The 22,353-nt window shown below is 44.0% G+C and overlaps 1 protein-coding gene across 1 annotated transcript in view; it reads left to right on the top strand.

Moving 5' to 3' along the window:
- The window catches only part of ABCA12 (ATP binding cassette subfamily A member 12), a 78,024-nt gene that overhangs the window by 2,753 nt on the left and 52,918 nt on the right, over window positions 1–22,353 (top strand). The window contains exons 2-8 of the mRNA XM_014257788.2: window positions 1,231–1,324; window positions 12,828–12,975; window positions 15,191–15,279; window positions 16,306–16,415; window positions 17,164–17,349; window positions 18,172–18,350; window positions 21,269–21,381. Of these exons, the coding sequence (XP_014113263.2) occupies window positions 1,231–1,324; window positions 12,828–12,975; window positions 15,191–15,279; window positions 16,306–16,415; window positions 17,164–17,349; window positions 18,172–18,350; window positions 21,269–21,381 (919 nt within the window). The remainder of the gene's footprint in view (window positions 1–1,230; window positions 1,325–12,827; window positions 12,976–15,190; window positions 15,280–16,305; window positions 16,416–17,163; window positions 17,350–18,171; window positions 18,351–21,268; window positions 21,382–22,353) is intronic.

Here is a 22,353-nt window from a genome sequence, read left to right as displayed (position 1 = left end):
AGAACAGCAATTTTGTAGCACAGAGTAGTTTCAGTTTAACTACTGATGGATGGAAAACTCTTAATCTAGTCAACATGGGAGCCAGCTCACCAGCTTGTGCAAAAGCAGGGGATTATTTGAATAATTACAATTTCCTAGCTCACAATACTCCAAGGTTTGTATTTTAAGATTTTGGGCATCCTCCCCAGATTGGTTTACTATACTAGATGATTAATTCTAGTGTTTTCTTAATTCTTGTCCATTGAAAGGGGCAACCCTCATGTCAGGGACAAGAGTGCTATACGTGTTCATGTGTTTTTCAACACATTAGGGGAATAATACATGATTTCTCTTCCACCTTAAATTAGATATTAAGGACTTCTTCCGTGTGAGGGTGATGAGGCCCTGGCACAGATTTCTCAGAGAAGCTGTGGCTGCTCTATCCCTGGAAGTGTCCAAGGCCAGGTTGGACAGGGCTTGGGGCACCCTGGGATAGTGGGAGGTGTCCCTGCCATGGCAGGGGGTGGGACTGTATCAGCTTTAGGGTCCCTTTAACCAAAACCATTCTGGGAATCATCTCAGCTCATCTGTATGGACTGCTGGAGATGGAAAGGTGCCATGGATTTTGACTGCTGGAGTCAGAAGCTGTTATAAGGGTTTTTTCCTTATTGATGGGTGTTCAGATGTGCCTTTCATAGGTTGCACAACTCCATAAACCCCTTTCTTTACCGTGCTTGAGCTCCACATCTTGTGAATGACCACTGTGAAAATCCTTCCTTCCAGCTCTGCCATGAGGATCCAGTGGTTGTGAAAAACAGCTGAATTTTTAATGGAAAAACGCTGTAGGCTTGTCAAACACTTGAATTTTGGGGTATAGTTCAGTCAAAGTCCTAGTTACCCATCATTTCACTGAAAGTGAAACCAAGCTTTCACACTGCAGCTGCTTTATCTTTTGGCTGGTGTTTCCCAGCATGCCTTTACTGTGACATAGCAGTGTCTCAAAGCTGGGTAAACACTGTCCCCCATAATTATCAGCCAAACTGAAACCTTGTGCTGCTTTCAGCCTTGTTATTTGCTCTTAAAATCTTCGGTAGTGTTTCTTCCGGAATAGATAATGCTTGGATTTTAATTGTATGCATGCCAAGACAGGTGTGATTTACAATGCACCTTATAACTCACTTGGGGCACTGCTTGTACATTCCACGTCAGTGCTACAAATGTAACCGATATATTTTCATTGCTGTTTTATAGGTATGGTCGTTTGTTTTAATTTCCTGGCCTGTGGTTGTTTTCATAATCTTGGCCATTATCCGTCTCAAATTCCCTCCAGAACCACAGCAAAACTGTAAGTAACTGGTTTGTTTATATGTCTGTGGGGTTTAGTTCTCATTTCAGTGACTGATGTGTTCATTTGATGTGTTTTGTTACTTTTACAAATTTGGCTCTGTGTAGTTTCCAGTGGAGATTTCCTGGGATGCATCATGCTGTAAATAAAATGTGTGTGCTCCTCTGAGGTTGTTTTTGCTCATGTGTTTTTTTTCAAATTGGCTTTATAATTAGAAAACAACCTTAAAGAACTGTCTCACCAAGATTTATTCAGATACTGCTAGGTAGAGAGCAATATAAATTTCCAGGATGAACTCCAGGAGGGAGAAGAGGGCAGCTGGGGGAGAGCTTACTCAGTAAAATGAGTGAGGGCAGAGGCTGCAAGTGTGATTACAGGGGTGAGGTGGCAAACATGAGACTGGTCAATGTGAGAAGTTTTACCTTCTGCATGCCACAGGCAAAATGTGCACATGAAATTATCTCGCTGCTAAGGCTCAGTTGAAGAGTAATAACTTGCTTGGCTCCTGGGACCTGATGGTGCATGTGAGCCCCTTGTAATAAAAACAGCAGTTCCTTGGGTGGGGGTCAAATGGGTGAAACTTTGCACAAGCTGGTTCTCACTTGGAAGCCATCTCCTTGGGTCAGGAAGTGTCCATCTCAGAGCAGAGATGCACTTGGGTCTGCTCTAAAGCACTTCTGCTGATCAGCGAGTCCTTACCACCATCAGAAGCATGTCCCAGCCCTGGGCACATTTGTTCATGAAGTTACAGTGCAAAGAGTTCATCCAATTGGGAGCTTTTTATTCTTTCACAGTGTCAGTTTTGAGTTGAATCAAATTATAGAGACATAGAATGGTTTGGCTTGGAAGGGATCTTGAAGATTTTCAACATCTGGTTGATAGCAGAGAGACATGGGACTGTCATGGGCCTGGCAGGAGCAAAGCCCTGGCATGGGCAAGGTTGGGGCTTTGTATTTGGGGCAGGGAGACGGATGCAGGAGGAGAGGAGACAGTGCCTGGCAGCAGAGGAGACAAGCAGTTGGCTCCCAATGTTTGTAGCTATCCTATGTGTGAGATGTGGCTGGAAGGAATCCACATCTGAACGCTGGGAATGTTCACCCTGGTGAGTGGCAGGTGTGATTCTCTGGTTAGAAACTCCTTGTTCCTCTGTGAGGTGTGAGAAAGGACCAGCCTGTGACAAGTATCAGACATACAATTAGGATAGTCCTTGTTGCAGAGAGTTTACAGCCTAATCCCAGTGAAGCACTGTGTACTTCCTTCTGTAGGCAGGGATGGAGGGCCAGAGCAAGTTCTTCCTGAAAGTATCATAGGAATTCTTTAATGGGAAAGGACATTCTTGATGTTTTGGGATAATTTTTTAACCCCAAGCCCATCTGCTGTCAGCAAAAGACCTCTTTAGGCATGTTATATATTCCAGGTTCTCCCGAATTCCCTTGAACCAGTTGGAGCAGGCAAGACCTGACACGTTGTACTTTGTGAAAACCCTGGATTTTGCCAAGTGTGGAAATGCAGACCTCCCACACTGCCCCATCAGTTGTACTTCCTGTCCCCAATAAACCAGATAAATTGGATGTCAAGAGAACCATCTGGATGGGGAAACATTTATTCTTTTATTTGACACAGTTATTAGTTTGAATCTTTGTTTATTCGGGGCGCTTTTGCTCTGGATGATCACATCTCTGCCTTAATGAATTAACAGGAATAATCTTATTAACTGCAAGTAGCACCATCAGTTGTGCTTTGCAGGAAAGGGGAAGCTTGGGCAGTATCTTTGGATGAGTTCCCTTTCCTTCTGTAGATTAATTTTATTTTAGTACAAGTCTCAGTAAGTTTGTGAGTAAGCATCTGTCTCTCTTAGAAGTGGATGATAGGAGCTCTCTACTGCGAGAGAGTTTTTTTTGCTAGAAAATAATGGCTTTGGTGTATTCTTGTGATTCAGATCTTCAGAGACCACCTAAGAATCCCGAGGGAATAGAGAAGGATGCTAACCAGAGCATCAAACAGCCAGTTTCTGCTGCTATAACAGTTAAATAAGAACAGTTGCTTGACAATTATTCTTTTTTTTTTTTTTTTTTGACAACTGGAAAAAAAATGTATCAAACTTTTTGCTTGAAAAGCAAAAGATAATTCACTTGGGAACTTTCCTTTTTGATAGAGAAGCAGGCGGGGGTGGACACATCTAGGAAAACTATTACAGAAGGGAATTTTATTCATTTTATTCATAAAATTCACCTTATGCTGAGTTCCAATGCCTGCCTTAAGACAGAGTTGTTAAGCAGTGACAAGAAGCAGTTCTCAGTTCTGCTGTCAAGAGATTATTGCAGGTAGACAAAAGTCAGGAAGCATGGAATCAGCGGCACGGAGCCTTAGAGATAACCCCACAGAAAATCCCACTCTGTAAGCTTATCTTGTGTATTCAGGGCCACAGAAATATCATGAAATCTTTTGGGGTTTTTTTTTTTTTTTTCAATTAAAACAGCTCAAATTCAAGACAGTAATTTCTTCTGAAGGGCAGCTAATACACATTGGATAGATGGAGGATTATGTAGAGAAATTACCTGGCAAATATCAGTCAAGGGTGAACAAATGGCAAGGGTTTCCTGCAGGAGCAAGTTGCTTGTGCTGAATTATATTGTGTAGCACTTAATGCAAAGGGATCTTGTGCCAGGCTGAGCTTCAGAGGGAAATCACATGCCAAATAAATGTCACCATTCAAGAGATGCTCACAGGAGAACTAAGAACTGAGGAAAACAAGGAGCTGAAGTCTGATAAATAATTTTCTTCACAACTTAAGCATCTTGTATCTAGGAGGTATAAAAAACAATCTCTCTTTTTTAATCAGGGATTCGGTTTGATGATGTGTTTCCAGGTCAGCAGAGATTGTTGCTCAGAGGAGAAATGAAAAAGAGATTTCACTGTCTGCATACCCAGTTTCTGTGATGATCCCAGAGTTTTACAAACAAAATCCTCATCCAACTTACTATTCACATTGCAGTTGTGACTTTTAACCTTTTTATTTCAGCCTTTGTCTTTGCTAGGAGGCAGGGGGATGTGTATGTGTGGAATAGGAAACTGGACTGGAAGCCTGCAGGTGAAAGCTACTGGGTTTGATGGTATCATCCAGACTTTTGTGCCTGTATCACCTGTTTTCTAGAGCAGGGACAGGAGTCCTTTTCCATCCTACGGGTTTTAGCAAGGTATGGGAACTGTGTACGAGATACAATCTGTCCCTCAGGGCTCAGCCCACTCAGTCTGCAGAGGAGCCCAATTACACTCCTTGCTTTAACCAGCCCTGTCACACCCTGTCACACCCTCCCCGCCCGATTTCTTCCTTTCCTGCTGGCCTCCTATCCCCTGCTGGCAGTGTGACCTCGTCAATATTCCCGGTAGGAGCTCTCCTGGGTGTGGTTACCCCTCCACTTGGCTCAGCTGGGCTGTGGAGAGGATGTGGGACAAACCTTGCTCCTGTTAAACCCCGGCTCTGCACCCCCAGGGACAGCTGGGCTGTGGAACCCGTGCCTCTGTCACAGACAGTTCTTCTTCATGAAAAGCAGCTGTGCTCTTGAGTCTGCTCTTAAATCCACCAGATTCTGCCAGGGAGTTCCTTGGCAGAGCTTTTCCCAGTGAAACACTTTCTACCCATCACCTCTGCCCAGAATTTCCACCCAGATTTCCCCAGAATTGTGAAGATGCCTGCAAGGGTGCATTGCATTCACTCAGAGATGTTTGTCAGAGAGAGCCTCAGCAGCAGAGTCCTCCATGAGGCTGCTCTTTGCACCCAGTTTTCTGGGGAAATGTCATCAGAATTGGTCACTTTTCTGCTGGTCAGTACCAGCACAGCTGTTTGGGTCTAGCTCAGAGCCAGAGCTGTGTGGAACAGATACTTTGCTCTCATTCCTGGCTCCAGTGCTCCTGGGAGAAGGAAGGCCCAGGATATCCACTCTCCCTGAGCTGAATTCAGTCTTATTGTGGTGGGTAGCTAGGATTTGAGCAGGTTCAGAGCTGCCTGGAAAAATCATTGTGAGCCCCTGAGCAGAGATTTCCGATGCCTTAGAAGGTGTCTTGCCTGGAGGTGAGAAATCTCTGAAAATATGCTGTACTTCATGGGAATTTGCCTCTTAGTTGGAGGCACCTGTACTCATCTCTTTTCCCAGTAATGTGGAAAAAATAATAGGCTCCCATGCTAATTACAGGGAGTTGGGGTGATGGCTCAGCTGCACAGGCCACTCCATTCATTTGGATAAGTCATGGGTATTTATGCAAGTCATAATCCACCTCCAGGGTTCAGCCTATTCTGCACACAGACAAGCACACATCAGACTTCAGGTTCTCCTCCACCACTTGCCTGTGGTGGAGCAGCCTCACTCCTTGTGTTCATTTACACTGCTTCATTTCCCTCCCTTTCTATTGTGCCAGTTTGCCCCCCTTTTCTACACATTAGATTTTTGTCTGTGCTCATCTGCAGCGATTAGCAAAATGCCTCATCAGGTTTCTGGCTTTGGTATGAATGTTTTGTTTCATTCTGTTGTGCTAGGGAGCAGACTGCCATATAGCCCTGTTTTTCATTAAACCAGAGCTGAAGTGGGTATGGTTCATATTAATTAACTCCACATTTGCTGGAATAGACATATACATTGATTTATATACATATTGCATGTAGAAGCAGTGCCCAGCCATACAGTAATAATATATAATATTATAATATAATATATATATATATAATATATAATTATTATAATATAATAATGTCTTCCCATTAGCTTGGAGACCAATTGCTTAAAGAGAGCACTGTGATATTTGTAATGCCTCCCTGGCCATAAATCTCCACACTTCCCTTTCATTCCACAGACTCTTCCACCTTCTGGGGTGTGACTGAAGGATGTTTAGAGTTGGAACTGGGAACTCCTGACTTACCACTGTAATTTTTCCTTCCTCATTGAAGCAGGATCTTGAGGCAGTCACTTAATTCTAACTGACTTCCTCAAACATCTCAGTCCAGGTGCTGGGATCTAAAAGGGCAGAAGTATTTTTCCAAAGGTGCTGAGCAGCTTGGCTTAGACTGAAATTAGCAGTTGTTGATGTGTGTGTTTCTGGGAAGGAGGTCACTTTTGTTTAAAGAATCTAAACCTGGGCTCTGGAGGTGCTCAGAATTGAAAGATGTTGGTTGGGTTAACACAGTTTTTGTGCAGTTGTTTTTGCAAGAGTCTAGATATGGATTTAAGCTTTTAGGTTCCAGTTTCTTGCTGGGAAGTGTCCTGACTCTCTTCCTTGGTCTTTTTTGGGTTGTCCCCTGCTGCTCATACATACAAAATCAACCTGGCTGTGTTACAAGACCAGGTTAGCCTTGTCTGCATTAAATATTGCTTAAAAAAAGCCCTGTAGGAAAAGGGCTTGTGTGCAGTTCCTGCTTTCTCCTGGTGTGTTTGTGCTTCAGGCAGCGGAGCATCCCTTCCTAGCACTGTCAACCTCCTCAGCTCTGCCTCGTGGTGCAGACAGCACCTCTCATTTCCCCACCTTGCAATACCTCTTTGAAGGGTTCCAGGTTCCACCTCCTCTCCTTTGTTCCTGTCTTTGGTTTGGAGGTTCTTTCTCCACCCTTTACACCTGCTGCTCTTTAGCTCCTTTGTGATTTTTATGCTCTCTGCTCTTTATGTTCTCCCTGATCGGTCCATGAACCCGATGCAATCAGATCCAAGCACTGATTTTTAATTCATTAAATGAGAAGGTGGAAGTGGAAGGTTTGTGGGCCAGCAAAACCAGCTTGCCCAGTCTTAATAAGTGTGGAAGTAGAAGGTGTCTGCTCTAGGCTGGTCTTATTGCAGAGCCTGAAGTGCTTGGGGGAAGAATTGGGTAATGAAATGAAATGTTTCTTCCGTGGAGGCCACAGAGGGAAGGACGAGTCTGGCTGTGAGTTGTCTGCTGCTTTGATTGCAGTGTCCTAGGCAGGCAGCTGAGGACATCATGAGAAAACAACCATCCTGTTGCTGTAATGATAAAAAAATGCAAGGTTTTGAATTTCACCCAGCTGCACTGGGTGTCCAGGGGGCTTGAATGGATTTATCCGGGGTCCTGCTGAGCTTTCATTTCAAAAATCAGGAGATGCAAAAGGAGGCTGTAGTGAGGTGGGGATCAATCTGTTCTGCCGTGTCTCAAGTGAAAAGATGAGAGGAAATGGCCTTAAATTATGCCAGGGGAGGGTCAAATTAGATAGAAAAGAATTGCACCAAAATGTCACAGCAATAGAAGTGCCAGGACAATTAAATATTCTCTTTTAATAGGTAAGGCATAAGCCAGCTGGGTATTCATGTGTAAAAAGTACCCTGCTTAAAAATTAATCTCATCCCATAGATTTGATGATTTGGTTTAGTTTTTGGAGATAGATTGAAAGTCCTAGCATTAGCTAAAAAAAGAAAAGAAAAAAAAAAGGCAGCTTAAGTTGTTACTGATAAATAGATGTGAACAAAGCTGGAAATGGGAAGCTGCACGTGGTTGAAGGGAAACAGAATCTTTGTCACATCATGAAACAGGCACTTTTGTCTTTTTGGCTGTTGGAAAAAGCAGAGGAATAAAGTTTAAAGACTAGAAGGGAAGCCAGAAGGTTGTGTGTACACAAACACAGATAAAATTTGGCACAGAAAGTTGGGAGGAGGTCACCAGAGCAGGAAATATCCTCACTAGAAGTTACTGTGACTCTTGAGATAAATATGGATCACAGCTGATAAACACTTCAGGGTCTTTTGCTGCTCTGGGTTAGATCCCCACTGCTCAGGGATGATTTCTGGAGAGGTGTCGGAACACAGAGCACAGAGTGTTCCCTCCACTACAAAAATCCTGAAAGGTTTAAGGTTTCTTCAGCCAGAAGCTGAAGGGGTTTAATTCAAGTGATCATATTTAGTAGCTGCTGACAAATCTATTTTTGTGAATTTGTCTAATTCTTTTGAAATCAATGTCTGCTTTATCCCATGGCAGTAAGTTCTACAACATTTTGGTATTTGTTTCAAAAAGGTGTTTTCGGTCCTGTTTGCTGGTTATGTCCTGATCTCACTGTGTTTTGCTGTCCCTGTGTTGTGAGGGGTGATCATTTTTTCACCCTTTTAATCACTGAATCCTAACTTTATTTCTTTCCTTATCAAACCACTTTTTGGCCACCTTTTCCCTAGCTGAAAAGTCCCAGTTATGATGTTGGCTCCTTTGATTTGGCGATGACTGAATGCATTTTCAATTAAACACAATACTTCCTAATGAAGCCATTTGATCATTAGTACTTCCAATTCACCAGTAGCAAAGTTGAGGTTTGTATGGATTTTTTATGAACTGTGGGAGGGATTTGGAAGGACTTAGAGCATAGGAAGTGTCAGAGTATGTGAATTCTGAAGGCAAGAGAATTTTTTCATGCCCAAGGAGTGGTAGTGATACAACACTAAACTAGGGGTGAGTAGAAACCAGGAAAAGTCAGCTGGGGGCTGCTGTGTTTGTGGTGCTGTGCCTCTGATCTGCTGAATTCCTGGCTGGATCAGCAAATGGCTGGACTCATCTATCATGGAAATGCCACAAACCTCAGTGCAGTGGAAGCAGCAAAATCAATGTGGCAATGTGAAACACAGTCCATTTAGGTTTAAACATTTGGGTCAATTTCAATTAATCTTATAGACCATACTGAAATAGTAATTTTCATCCCTCTTGTATGACATTTAGAACCATCCCGACATTTCTCATTGTTATTATACCAAGCACCTTTACCTGAAGAATACAAAATGTTTTGCTCATGTTGCAGGGAAGCGTGCTGGAATTTACAACATTCAGAAAAATGGGAGAAATTATTGGTTTTTTTTTTAATGATAGCAAATGGGGAAAAGCCAGAATTTCCAGTGGCATGCATGCATTAATTTGTATCTTATGTTTATTACTACTGCTCTGCATGCCTTGTTTCCTTCCAGCTCTTGGAGATGTGGCTGGCCTGGTTAGATGCTACTGAACAGGGAGAACCAGCCCATGCAGCCTTGGCCTCCTCTGCCCTTTGGGATGTCTCTTCCCTTCATTTTGGAGCCTTTCTCTCAGTGGGGGTAGGAAATCCAAACTCTGTGAGAAGACACAGTAAAAACCTCTGTGCTTGGGATTCTGCTGCTGGCAGACCCAAAGTCAGTCTTTGCTAACAGGATACAGATCTGGGCTTGGATTTTGGTTGCAGAGGTGTCAATTTGGCCAGAAATATGAGAAGGTGATCTCTCAGCTCAGACATGTGGCAGCAGTGGGTGCAGTGATCTCTCCCCCTTGACTCATAGGCACTGGTAGTGGGACCCTTCAAGGGGAATTATAGTTTTAGCAAATTAAGAGGTTTAAAGCTAAAGGCAGTGGGGAGATTGGAAAAAAAGATAAATAGAAATTGTTATGTGTTGTGGATCTTCTCTAGTGTGTGATATGGGATCATGAAGTTGGGGCCTGGATATGGCTTTGCTGTAGGTTTGAGTGGGAGAAGGAGAGCACTAAGGGATTCCCAACAGTAGAAACACTGCTGAGGCCATTAGTGGGGGTGTTATACTCCAGGCTGGGAAATTAATCACTGTGGAGAGATTTAAAATTTGTAGAACAGATGCAGGGCTGAGGACCAGCCTGGGTCTAACTTACACCACATGGGAATCTGGCCCAGACATTTGGGATTTTTCTGTGTCACGGTCTTTCTGAAAAAACTTCCTTAATTCTCTAACTGCTGTCAGAGCACAGGCCTCTTCCAAAAGAGTCCTCCCTGGCATTGCCACTGCTCCTGTGGCAAGAGCATTGTGGGGTAACACTGGTTCATGCTTGCAGTGACTCAGGGATGGATCAGGCCCCATGGCTGCAGCCAGCTGCCAGCAAACTGCTCAGCATCTGCTGAGAGTTGGCAGAGCCTCACCGTGTGCCTCAGCCTCACAGGCCAACAGCGTCCTCACAGGCATTGTGCCACCAGCTCGAGCGGCAGCACTTCCAAACTTCAGGTCACAAATTCCTGGCTCTTTATATTTGGGGCTGCTGTTTCAAAAGAAAAGAGAGAACCGATGCCATTGCTGTGTTCTGACACTGAACACTTCACTTGTGTGAAAACTTGATTGTTTAATTGTCCACTTTGTTCAAAGTGTGCCAAATTTGAGTCCAATTCTAAAATTTGTTATTGCTCCTTGTACCTCAAGGAAGGGTCTTCCTCTGATCTGGATTCATCAGGATCTCTTCCTTAATCACCTCTGTAAACATCTTGCACGTCTCTGGAGAAGACCATTGCTCTCCAGACCCATTCTTGTGTTCCCCATTCAGCCTTACCCTGAGGAATTACACAGTTTTAGCTGCTCCTGGTGTGTTGAGAGACATGAGCTTAGCTCCTGGCTTGTGGGTGTTGGTAGATGTGGAGGGCAGTGAAGGGCGGAGCTCCTACACCTCACTGTGGTTATGCCCTCCATCCCAGGCATCCCTCATGGCTTCCCACATCTTTGAAGCTTCATTTTGGTAGGGATACTGATCCAGTGAGATCTTGTGGTGTGTGTTTTTGGATTGTTGTGCAAGTCAATGCCCTGCATGGGAAGGAGGGTGTGAGAGATCAGAAGGAAGATGAGAGGGAAATGCCCATGTGTGCAGAATGCTGTGCAGGGCTGTAATTGGTGATCCCAAAGGGAAAACACCACAGACACGGCAGGGATGCTCACACAAGGCTGCTTCTAGATTAAAGTGCCCTGCTCTAGAGTTTCCCTCACGGGCAGCAGATTAATTACCCTACAACACCTTTAGACTGATGGATGCTTGGTCCTGTGGCCCCAACACCAGAAGTTCTGCCTGCAGGGACAAGAGAGCTCTTTCACTGCCCTTAGAGCCCTGTGGTTACCAGGAGCTTGTTCAGCCAGCTGTGTAACTCCTGAGGGAAGGAGGGAGAGAGAGGTGTAACTCCTGGGGTGGCTTGAGGGATGCAGGGGGTGTTGGGGGAAGCTTCCCACAGCAGGGAACCTTTTCTTCTGGCAGGTATCCATGTCCTTCAATTTTCTCTTTTACTCCTAACTCTCCACTGAGGTGTGCAGGAGAATCACACCACCATCAAAATGGGTGCCTGTACCTCTGCAGGTTTCAGAGGTCTCTGTGCCAGTTGCTGTTTTGCCCAAAGCAGTGAGAATTCCCATGCTAAAGCATGAGCTCTTGTGTTGTGACCCAAAAATGCAGTGACCAACTGTGCTGAGGAAAGCTCAGGAAAATCCAGTCTCCATCAAGGGGACCAACAGCCGTGCATTCCACCTACCCCTGCCAAACCTGGGAGCATCTGGTGGCTGACCACTGCTATAATGAGTAAATGTTGTACAAACGTAGTACCATGTCCTTGTTGGAAGGGTGAGAGACAAAGCTGTGTCTGCGTGAGAGTCTTGGGTCATCTTTGAAGACTAAAGAGCAAGGTAATCAGTTACCACAAGCCTGCCTGCAGGCCTTCAGCAAATCTGGCTCCTTTCCATAGCAGAAATAATAGCAGTGTCCTTCCCCTGGTAATTTTCCAAATGATTATTTGAAATAATACGTTGCTGTGATCCAGCAAAAGAGCAGGGAGATTTATGAGAGCGTTTGTCTCCGAGAGGAAGAGCAGCTGTGAACTCTGTGGGCTGGCAGTGAGCAGCACGGGGCAAGTGGCACATAAAATACTCGAGTGTCTCATTGCTCAGGTCCACTTGGAGACAGGGACACAGATCTCATCCCTCAGCACCGGCTGCCAGCATCCCAGGTCACCAGGCAGATGGTGCTGGAGCTGCTCTGGGCTGGGAGGACACACAGGGGGTGTGGTGGTGATGGATTTCTCCTCTGCCTCCCTGGGGCAGCTCTACATAAAAGGCAAAGGGTGTTCTTGGTCCTGGTGTTGCCCCTTCCTGTGGTAAAAGCTGAGACAAAGCCCTGTTTTAACAGCCTGCCTTGGAAATAAAGATTGTGGTGTTGCATAGAAACCAATCCAACAGTGTTGGAGAACGTGTTCTCATGGGAGCCTCAGGTCACTCTGGCCGTGTGCCTGCTTTTACTTTATTTTGTTTTTTAAAGGCAGAATTAGGCTATCTTAATCTAAGGGGTTTTTTTTCATTTCTTTCCTGCTCTTGGATTTTGGAGTGAAGGGGGGAAATCTGCAGTTGCTTCAGGACCAACAGGTATCCTATGAACAAATAACTTGGCTCTTCTTTCTATTAACTGGAACCCTGAGCAACTGGGTCTAGTGGGATGTGTCCCTGCCCATGGCAGGCACATTGGAACTGGACAACCTTCAAGGTTTCTTCCAAGCCAAACCATTCTATGATTAAATAGCCTGTGATGGCTTTGTCAGTGTTGAGCAGGTGCTTGTAGCGGGGTTTGGCAGACGATACTGCCAGGGTGGAGTCAGTGAAAGGAGCCCCAGTGAAACTGTGAATCTGTCCTGTTGTTTAGGGAGGGAAAATAGCACATCCTGACAGAAACATGTGGTGAAGATGTGCATGTCCTCATTGTCATAATGGCATTTTCTCTCTCTTTCTTCCTCCAGGTTATCTTGCACCCCGAAACCTTCCCAGCGCAGGCTTCTTCCCGTTCCTGCAAACGGTGCTGTGTGATTCCGATGCCAGGTGTAAGGGCACACCATACACACCAGAAGATTTGCTGCCAAGACTTAATGACGTCTCATCCCTCAGACTGTAAGGGAATCTGAATATTTCCAGGTGTTAGGAGCTGTAAAACAAAGCCTGTTTTGAGGGGGAGGGAGCATCCATGAATGTCTGTATGTGTGCACAAGTTTGTTCACAGCAGATATATCTCAACTACCTGTTCTAACAGCCGTCTGACACTTAGAAAAAAGAATATCAACTACAACTGGACACTTCAGAAATAATCACATTAGGAACGGCTCTCAGAAATGTGTCCACTTATTCAGGCTTGAATATTCTACTGAAGGAAATTTTGCTGCCTCAGAAAAACTCTCCAACTCACCCAGATCAAGGCCAAGGAACATTTTTTTTGCATGACTGTGGGTCAGGGCAGTCATAAGACTTGCCCCCAGAGCAGTCCAGAATACTGATCTGAGAGAGATCAGTTCAGGATGCTTTGGCTGGAAGTTTGGATGGATCTTTGAGGAGTTCCTCCAGGTGCCAGCCAGAATGGATGTCCTCTCTGCAGGCCATCAAACATGTTGGGAAACACATGAGAATGCAGAAACAATTTTTGCCCACGAAAGTACAGAGATTTGCAGTGTGGAGCTGGCTTGGCATGTTTTGTTGGAATGTCAGTTTGCTGAAAATGGAAATGTTCAGTGGGACCATTTCAATTTCTTGATGTTCCATTTGAAGTTAAGTAGCATTTACTTTGAGACATTCCAGCCAGGGTGGTTTCTACATCTTGGCTGCCCAGTTCTGACAGACCACTGGGGAACATGCTCAGCCTGGCTGACTCATGGAGAGCTAAAAATCTGGGCATCTCACAATGTCCTGGTCACCCATCTTTGCTTTCAGGTGAGAGGCTGCTCCATAGTCAGTCTCAAAATCCCCCTTGGCCAGAGCTCGAGAACTGAAGAGCTAAAATGAGCCCCACCAGAGATCACATCAGGCAATCCTGGGGTTGGTGGCTCCTTAAGGATCCTCCTTAGTGCAGAGGGAGTGATTTCCCAGGCCAAGTCAGAATTTCTCCATGAGTAGGAAGGATGTCTAAGGTTGTGGGTAACTGAAATTGCACAAGGTGAATCCTAATAAAATTCAAGGTCATACAGCAGAAGAGAGGAGGGAAGGCAAAGCCACATGGAGACCAGATGCCTGGATTCACAGCTCTGTTCCTCAGTGTCGTTGCTTTTCCCTGGGCATGCTAAACAATGGTTCATTTGGGGTATTGAAATGAAGAAATGGGAGCTTCTAGTGCCAAAGCTGGAGGTCTTCCATGGGTTTTAATAGCTACAAATCCTCCTTGCTTTCTGCTTTTGGTTTCTGAAAAGCTGTTTAGGAAATAGGTGGTTTTTCCTGCCAGATGAAAATCAAAGCATTTGGCCTAATTTTGTATCAAGAACATGAGTCATTAACAAGCATCTTGACCACTCTTGATGCTCGAGGTTGTCTGTGGGAAGTATCATTATAGATATGTAGCCATACCTACCCTTGTAGGGTCAGTGTCAGCCTTGGTGTGTTCTACAAGGAAAAACACCAACTGTTAAGTAGTCACAGCAAAACTAGAAGGATACAGCAGGGTCTAAAACCTCAGGAAAAGATTCCTTGGGGAGGGGAAGGCTTCAGATGAGTAGGTGCAGCTCTGCCTCAGGTGCAGGATCCCCCCCGTTGGTGAGTTTGTCACAAAGTGTTTGAGCTGTGGCCTTTCATGACCTGGATATATTGTTTTGTAATATTCAGCTAATTCAGGCTGTTTTTCTCCTCTCCCATTGTGCAACTCACTGAAGCTCCTGTTAAACTGTTTTATAACTTGCCCTAAAACTATGTACAACCAGAGTTCAGCAGAGAAAATGGGCAAGGTTCTCACCTTTGATTCTGTTCCTTAGAGGCATTTACCAAAGTGTGCGTGGTATGGTTGCTTGAAATTTCCCTTAATAAAAGGGAACCAAGTCCAAAAACCAAGCTCAGCAACAACTTCTTCCACTTTTTTCTCCTGTAGTGGAATGTTTGGGATGGATGAGTAAGGTCCTGTTGTCTGGAAGGATTTCTTGGTAAGGCCATGCACTTTATAGATTTGCTTCCCCAAGATACATGCCAGGCCTCCAGAAGGAACCAGACTTTTGCATTGCTCAGATTTCAACACACCTGCCATGAAATCCAGCCATAGACACCTTCTGAATTAAGGAAGTAAGTTAATGATAAGAAATTCTGGCAGTTGTTACAGGTGTCCCTTCTTTTTTTCCTTTTTCCTTCTTTCCCACAGGAAGCACGGGAGCTCATCCAGAGTAGCCAAGGACAGGCAGCCATCACCATGGAGTGCAGAGGTTCCTGAAAGCAGGAATGCTTCACTGGGTAGGTTACTCGCTGCTCTGGGAAGTTCTGCTCTTTGCAGGCTGATCTTTTGAAGATCTCTGGACAGAGCTGCAATCCTCAGAGCATTACTGGAATGATTTATGTGTTTCATAGAGGCACGTGACTGTGGCCATGATACTAGTGTAAATTTTTGTGAACAAGTACAGGTAACTGTCTGTAGAGAAGACTTTGTAATTTGGCCAAGAAGCCAGGATGAAATGGTTGTGCTTCACAGGAGCAATGCAAGATTGATTGGACATTAATTAGAGACCTGGCTATTTATGGAATATTGCCCTTTTACTACCCACAAATTCTCCATAAACAGCTTAAGATTTTTTTTTTTTCCAAATGTGTTTTTATCCATGGTTATCCAGCAAATAAGTTGTCTTCTGTGCCAGAGTGGATATTTATTGTTGGTGATGTTCTCCTCTGATGTGATTCTCTTTCCTGAAGGAACCTTCAGTCTGAAAGTTTCCATAAAATCATTACAATTATTATTTATTGATGGTAATGGCTGGTACAATCCGCAAGCCATCATGATGGATAGTCCTTTCTGCAGAGAGCTCACGATGAAATGAATGATTACAGATTTGCATTTGCCTGTTCTGCTCCAGCCATTCACTGCTCCAATTAGCATTCCTGCCAGCACCCTCCATGGTGCACAGACAGAAAAAGGCAGAATGCAAAAGGGACCGAGTGCAGAGATGTGAGGAGGGGAAAAGTAAATCAATGAACAGTTATGGGAACTACTGACTCATGTTGATGGTCAGGGAGGAACTCAGTTATACATTTTATTTAAAAAAAAAATTAAAAATGATAGGCTGTGGCCCCATAAGTTACAGTGTCATCCAGAATTTAATTATATCAGAAAAAAACCCCTAAAGTACTTACAGGATGCCATGGACTGTGCCTTTGGAAACAGATTGATAATGCACCCAAAGCTGTAGGTTCTGTGTCCTGGTTTTATGTAGCAAAGAAGTTTTAAAAGACATAAGTAAAATATGGTGTTTCAAACTGTTATTGCAGCATTTGGGGATTTGGTATCTCATGGAGAGAAAAACCTTCAGAATATTTCATCACCATCCAGTTTGAATTCCAGCACCCACATGTTCAACAAGGTCCTCAGTTTTGGGAAGGTAAGTCTGTATTTGCATAGTAGCTGAGCGTGAACATTCGTGTACCCTCATATTTAAAGAATTAGAAGCTCAAAGTACCAACACACAGCTTTTATTGCTTTAGGATCTCCCCTATTATGTGAATGAGCTTTATTTTGGAAACACAGTGATTGTGGGTGGATTTTTAAGCTCTGTGGTAAGTTTTTTATCCTCTAGGCAGAAACCAGGCAAACCTCAAGACATAATAGCATGAAATACAAAATATAGTCACAAACAATAAATACCCTGAGATACTTTGTTCAGAACTTGTGTGAGTTAAGATATTTGCAGTATTTGCAGTACATTTTCTTCCTTATGAAATTAAAGATATGATGTCACAGGCTTTGACATTCAAGTATTTATTTGCCCATGATAGTCCTGCAGTGGTGTCAGAGCTGCCATGTGTTTATTGTAAATGTATTTAATATTTATAGAATCTATTCCTTTGTAATAAAAATTTGTTACCATGTAATGGACACTGCTTTTGTGTTACGGTGTCAAGGCCTACAAACACTTACAAATACATTTCTCTCTGTAACAGATGAGGAATTTGAGGGGTTTTAGTGACGCTGTTCAGCTGTTAGAATTCTGTCTATATGTGAGTGCTGTAACCACAATGCTTTTCAGATGTTACTGCTATCCCTTATGAAAAGTCTCATCACTGCATCTAGAACCATCCCAAATACAATGTTGCTGTACAGCTACCCTGAATGTTTTGTTGTTCTTTCAGAACCAGGGCCAATACTCCACTGCAGGGAACCTCAGGGCCCTGCTGTGCCAGGTCTTGTCGCGGTACCTGGCACATCCCGGTGCCACGGGAGGGAGCATGGCAGCCAATATCCACCACACCTTCTGCTTCACCAACTCATCGCTTCTGGAGTCCTTTGCCCAGGAGTTCAGGACCCAGCTCTCCCAGGTGAGTGTCTGGCACCTTCCCTGGGAGCTGCAGTGGAAGTTCACACATGTCAGGCAGGGTTTGGGAGCTACAACACGGCCTCTCGTGGCAGGAGTTGCTCATCTCTGTACCTAAGTGCAAGTGCACTGGGCAAGGGCACAGTGAGGCTGTGTCTTGTGCATGGGGTTGGCCCAAAGACCTCCAAGCTGGGTACATGGCTTGGAAAGCCAAGGGTCATCCAGCCATCAGCTCGTGGCCACTAAGGGTTCTCACACGCCTGGGCCTTGCTTCTCCTCTTTACTTGCCCTGCTGCAGTGGCAGGTCAATAGAACAATGTGAAGATGTGGTAGAAATAAGAATGTTTAAACCTTGGGAAGGCAATAAATTTAATTGTGTATTACCTCAGCAGTATAACTTCATCCAGTGACTCCTGCATCTGATCCAACAGTTCATGATTGAAGTAGTACTTGTCTTTGGGAAAGCAATATAATTAAAGCAAATTAATTCTTTAAAGATAAAGCCTTCTTTTTTTTTTTTTTTTTTCTTTGCCAAGGTTAGGACTGATATTAATTTTCTTGTATTCCTAGTCTTCAGACTCTTTAGGACATTGCGAATTGTAGGGCTTATCTGAACAGAGAATTTATTGTACAACCTGGGATGTGAAGGTAAAGCACAGTCACACTCTCAGTTATTGCCTATCCTTTGAATGTATTGTTTGCAGATTTGCATGCAAGTGCAGTGCCAGCTGAAAAACATAAAAGGACCCCCCCAGCAGCAAGGCTTCTGGTTATTAAATAATTTGTTCTGGTTCTTAAATAATTTTTTACATTTTTATTTGTTAAGGTGAAGCACAACCCACAGTACCAGGAGACCTTTGTCAATGAAATGGTCTCATTTCTGACGCTCATCTCCCAAGTGCAGAATGACACCTCCCTGTGGCACCTGCTTTTGCTGGCCCCAGATGTGTTTCAGGACAACATGCAACTGCGAGACATAATTGATTTCCTTCAGAATCCAAGCAGGTAAAACAGAGAAAATGGCAGGAGAAGCACTGAAAGCTGGTGGGTTTGTGTACTGACCTCTAAGGACATCACCTCTCCTCTTGAAAAGAAGGGTGTTACCTTAAAAGCATGATTTGTTTGGGGAGTGATGCAGCTTCATGCTAATGCATCTCTAAAGGTGTCTGTGAACTGTGAGCAGTGTGTTGTTTTTCAGTGACTCTTGTGTCATTCTTTTAATGGGAATTTGATATAAACTCTTGAGTTTTCTCCCAGCCTGCTTAGAGGCACTGTCATGCCCTTGTGCAGATAGCAAAGCTGGTGAGTCACAGCCACTGCCTTTGGTGGAAGAAAAACCCTCCTGGCTGGATAAAGAAAGCAGCTGGCTGCTTCTTTCCAGAAAAGCACAGAGCCAAGTTCAGGTTGCTTTGAAACACCTCAAGCACTTGTAGGGGAGCCATAATGTTGTTTTTTAAAATTGATTACCTAATCTACTTCTGGTTTAATCTTTCAAGACTGGTCCCAAGAAAGCAAAGAAGAGAGGGAGCCCAGTTTTCTACACTACAGGCTTTAACACTTCTAACATGAAGAAGAAAGTGCCAGTTAGGTACTTGCTCAGCGGTTATATGAAAAACAGAGCTGGTTTATCTGCATTATTTAACTGCACTGAAATGTTTGATCCAGTTCTCACCTAGGACAATACAAGATTCTAAAATGGGCTTAGTCTTGAAATCCCTTTCCTGGGCTGTAGTTTGGCTAAACTCTCCCCAGTCTCCAGAACACTTGAGTCACTCAAGATTAAGGGGTTCTGTTCCAAGTCATCTTCTGGATCCCTGACTGACCCTGCTATAAAATATTCTGGATAGTCCAGTTGTTACAGTACATGGAGGACACCAAGAAAATGAGTGTCTTCAGACTGCTTTTTGTTTTCATCTTGCATACATGAGCACTTGGGTTAAGATGTCAAAAGGAAGTTGTAGAAGCTTTGCTACTTTTATTGCACCCAGGCTTAGAGGGACTCACTTTTGATCACTGGTGTGTTGCTGAGGCACTTAAAAACCTGTACATTTAATATCAAGGTAATTTTCCGTGCTGCATTGTGAGACCCATGTGTAAGCTGTAATGTCCTTATCCTTAAAGGAGTCAGTAGCAGTGTGGCAAGAATTGTAATTTTATTCAGAAGCGTTTTGTTCATGCTGCTGTTTCAGTCACAGGATTATTACATTTGTTTGCATTTACTGGCTTGCAGAGCCCAGCCTGAGAACCAGCCCTGTTGCAGTGCCCAGGGAGAATTAATATTTACTGTGCTGCTCTGCTTTGCTCTACAGCTGCAGAGCTGGGCCAAGTTATCACAGGCACGACAAAGAGGCACATAGAATTTCATCACCAGAACTGTGCAGTGCTTTTATGCCTGGCATCTGGCACTGTAAATGCATGAGTAAAGAGTTATTGCAAAGAGATTGCACAAATAGTACTTTTAATGATGCTTACAAAAGCACATCTTAGCGAGCCTGGCCACGTCTCTTACTCAGGCAGAACTCCTCAAGAAGTGCTGTACAGGGAATTTTTTTTTGGTGGTAGAAGTATGAAGGTATAGAAGAAAAGAACTTATGCTCATTGTGGCATCTGTGTTAACCAAGTGATAAACACCACCAGTGTGAAACTTCCAAGTCATGAATCCTATAGAAAGTTTAGCAGCAAATTTTGTTTCTCATTAAAACCTGTTTTGCAGACTGATTTCACAAATGTTCCTGTTTGTTGCTGTAAGATAGTTTTTCAGCTAAGCACGTAAGCTGAGCTTTTTCTCTACACCCAAAGTCTGCAGAAGCTCTGCAAGACTGAAATAAAAGGGCAGCAAAACAACACTTGTTTTCATGTTTGCTGCCTTCTGATCTGCGTGATATGCATCCGTTTTTGGCAAGCCTGTGCCTGCCTCCTCCTTGGCTCTGCCATTGCTCAGCTAAATATGTCATCTATAACTGAGTTTCTTCCCCTCTAAGACTCTTACAAGCACATCTGCAGAATGAAAATGATGAGCACCAAGCCCACGAAGCCTGCACAGAGACATTATGTTAAATCAGGAGAGAAGAGATCCCCAGTGCTCTGCTCTCAGTAGCAGCCTGTTCCCACAGATCAGTTTGTATTTATTTATGCCACTGAGATCAGCCCAGGCAGGTTCTTTGTGTGTCACCTGCAGAACTTCAGGCAGGTGAGAGAGAGAGAGAGATGGTGCATTTCAGTGACCCTGCACCTACAGTGAAGGCTGCTCTTTGAACAGGAGAAGAAAAATGGACTAATAATCACAGTGAAGTTTTCAGTAACCTGCACACCTGAGCAGGCAGTCCTTTAAATGAGTTCCTCTGTGAAACAATATGCCTGATTATCAGCTTGTTCCTTCCTAAGATTGAAAAACATTCCTTGCTTCCCTGTCAGCCTGGCTATTACAGCATAAAAAAGGGAAATAATGAGAATTGGAAGTGGCAACAGTTATTTGTGATTGCTTCTTCCTTCCACAGATGTTTTTCCCCCTGGGATCCCTGCTCTCCCTGGAGCCTTGTCTCCTTGGTTCTTGGGTGTTTTAGGAGGAAATTCCCCTGCAACAGTGAATCACATGGCTGGTGTGTCACCTGGGTGTTTTCTGAGACCTGCTGGCTGGATTTTAGTGGTCTGGAGATTTTAGATAACTCTGAAAAAGTGCACCTAATGGGTGCCACACATGTGTTTGTGTTTGTTAATACACCACCATGGCTTTTCCATCAAAGCCCCCAGAGTTTGTATCTTGTGCATGATTAAACAAATAATTAAAAATAGGGGTGATGTCTTGTCTGTCAGACATTTTAAGAATGATAGGCTGTGCTCCAGCTGTTTCCTATTAGAACATTTGTTTTCTCCTTTCTCATAAACCTGTACTCACAATTTATTTTCCCTTCCTTCCCCCTCAGTGTTGTGCTGGCAGCTCAGAATGTCTCTGCATCTCTCGTGAGTGATGACAGATTCGAAACTCTTCAAAATGGGGTTACAGATTCTCCACATTCCCTGAACTGCTTGGAGCAAGGTAAGACTCCTCTATTGAGTCATATCTCTGCTGAAAACCTGTGGTGCTAAGGAGAAGCAAACTGCAGGCTAATAAGTAACCATACAGATTGCTCACTGTTCGGGGCTCAGCATAATGGATTCTTCCTTCAGCTTTTTACAAATGTGACTAAAATGGCTCGTTTCAAATGGAAAAGTAAAAAGGCTTGGGTTTGTCAGTAGACAATGAATTTACATGAGTTTGCAGCCTCAGTGGAAATGGGGAGCAATAATGTTTTACCTTGATTTGCTTTTTTGGGGGGTGATGTCAAAATCTGCCTCTGGTTGTGGACTCTGTCAAACTCAGCTCGGTGTATCAAGGCAGGGACTGAGGCTGGGCTGCACAATGAGCTGTTTACATATAGATGAGCCATTCCTTTAAATCCCTGTCCCTTCTAGCAGAGACAGTCCTGGATAGCCCCCTCTAACTGGGGATCTGTGAACAGGCAAGGGAAAGGAACAGTAACTAAACGCTTCAAGGGACAGACAGGGATTGCTGTCCCTTCTGTACTTGTTTCGTGGAGATTGTGGAAGTTGAGGTGGGTAAGAAGAAAGGTGAGGTGTGCAAGTAGAGAAAACATGGAAAGTGACTGGTGAGAGGACTGGACACATGGGGATATCAAGATGAGTGTAAATGGCTATGGGAGACATAATTGATGCTGCAGGCAGAGCTTATGTGTGAGCAGTAAAAAAGCAACCCTAAATGAGGGGAAAGAAACCATAATAAATACTTGGCCACCTTACTCTGCATTACTGCCAGCACAGTGCTCCTAAAGCAGGAGGAGACCTCGGTTAGCATCCAGATCACAGGAGCACTGTATTGTTCCTGAATGATTTCAGCACAGAAAGTCATTTCTAGGATGCCAGGCAGCATCCTCCCTTCCTTCAAAAGTCCAGGAAGAGTTACACCCCAAAAGAACACTCAGATTTGTAACCAGGATAGTTTGTGGTAGGA

This window comes from Pseudopodoces humilis, chromosome 8 (assembly GCF_049639895.1).
Source record: "Pseudopodoces humilis isolate 2021_Gansu_Grassland_sample_001 chromosome 8, ASM4963989v1, whole genome shotgun sequence".
Classification (NCBI taxonomy): Eukaryota; Metazoa; Chordata; class Aves; order Passeriformes; family Paridae; genus Pseudopodoces; species Pseudopodoces humilis.
The sequence above is the reverse complement of the archived record's forward strand: the minus strand, read 5'-3'. Positions and strand labels throughout refer to the sequence as shown.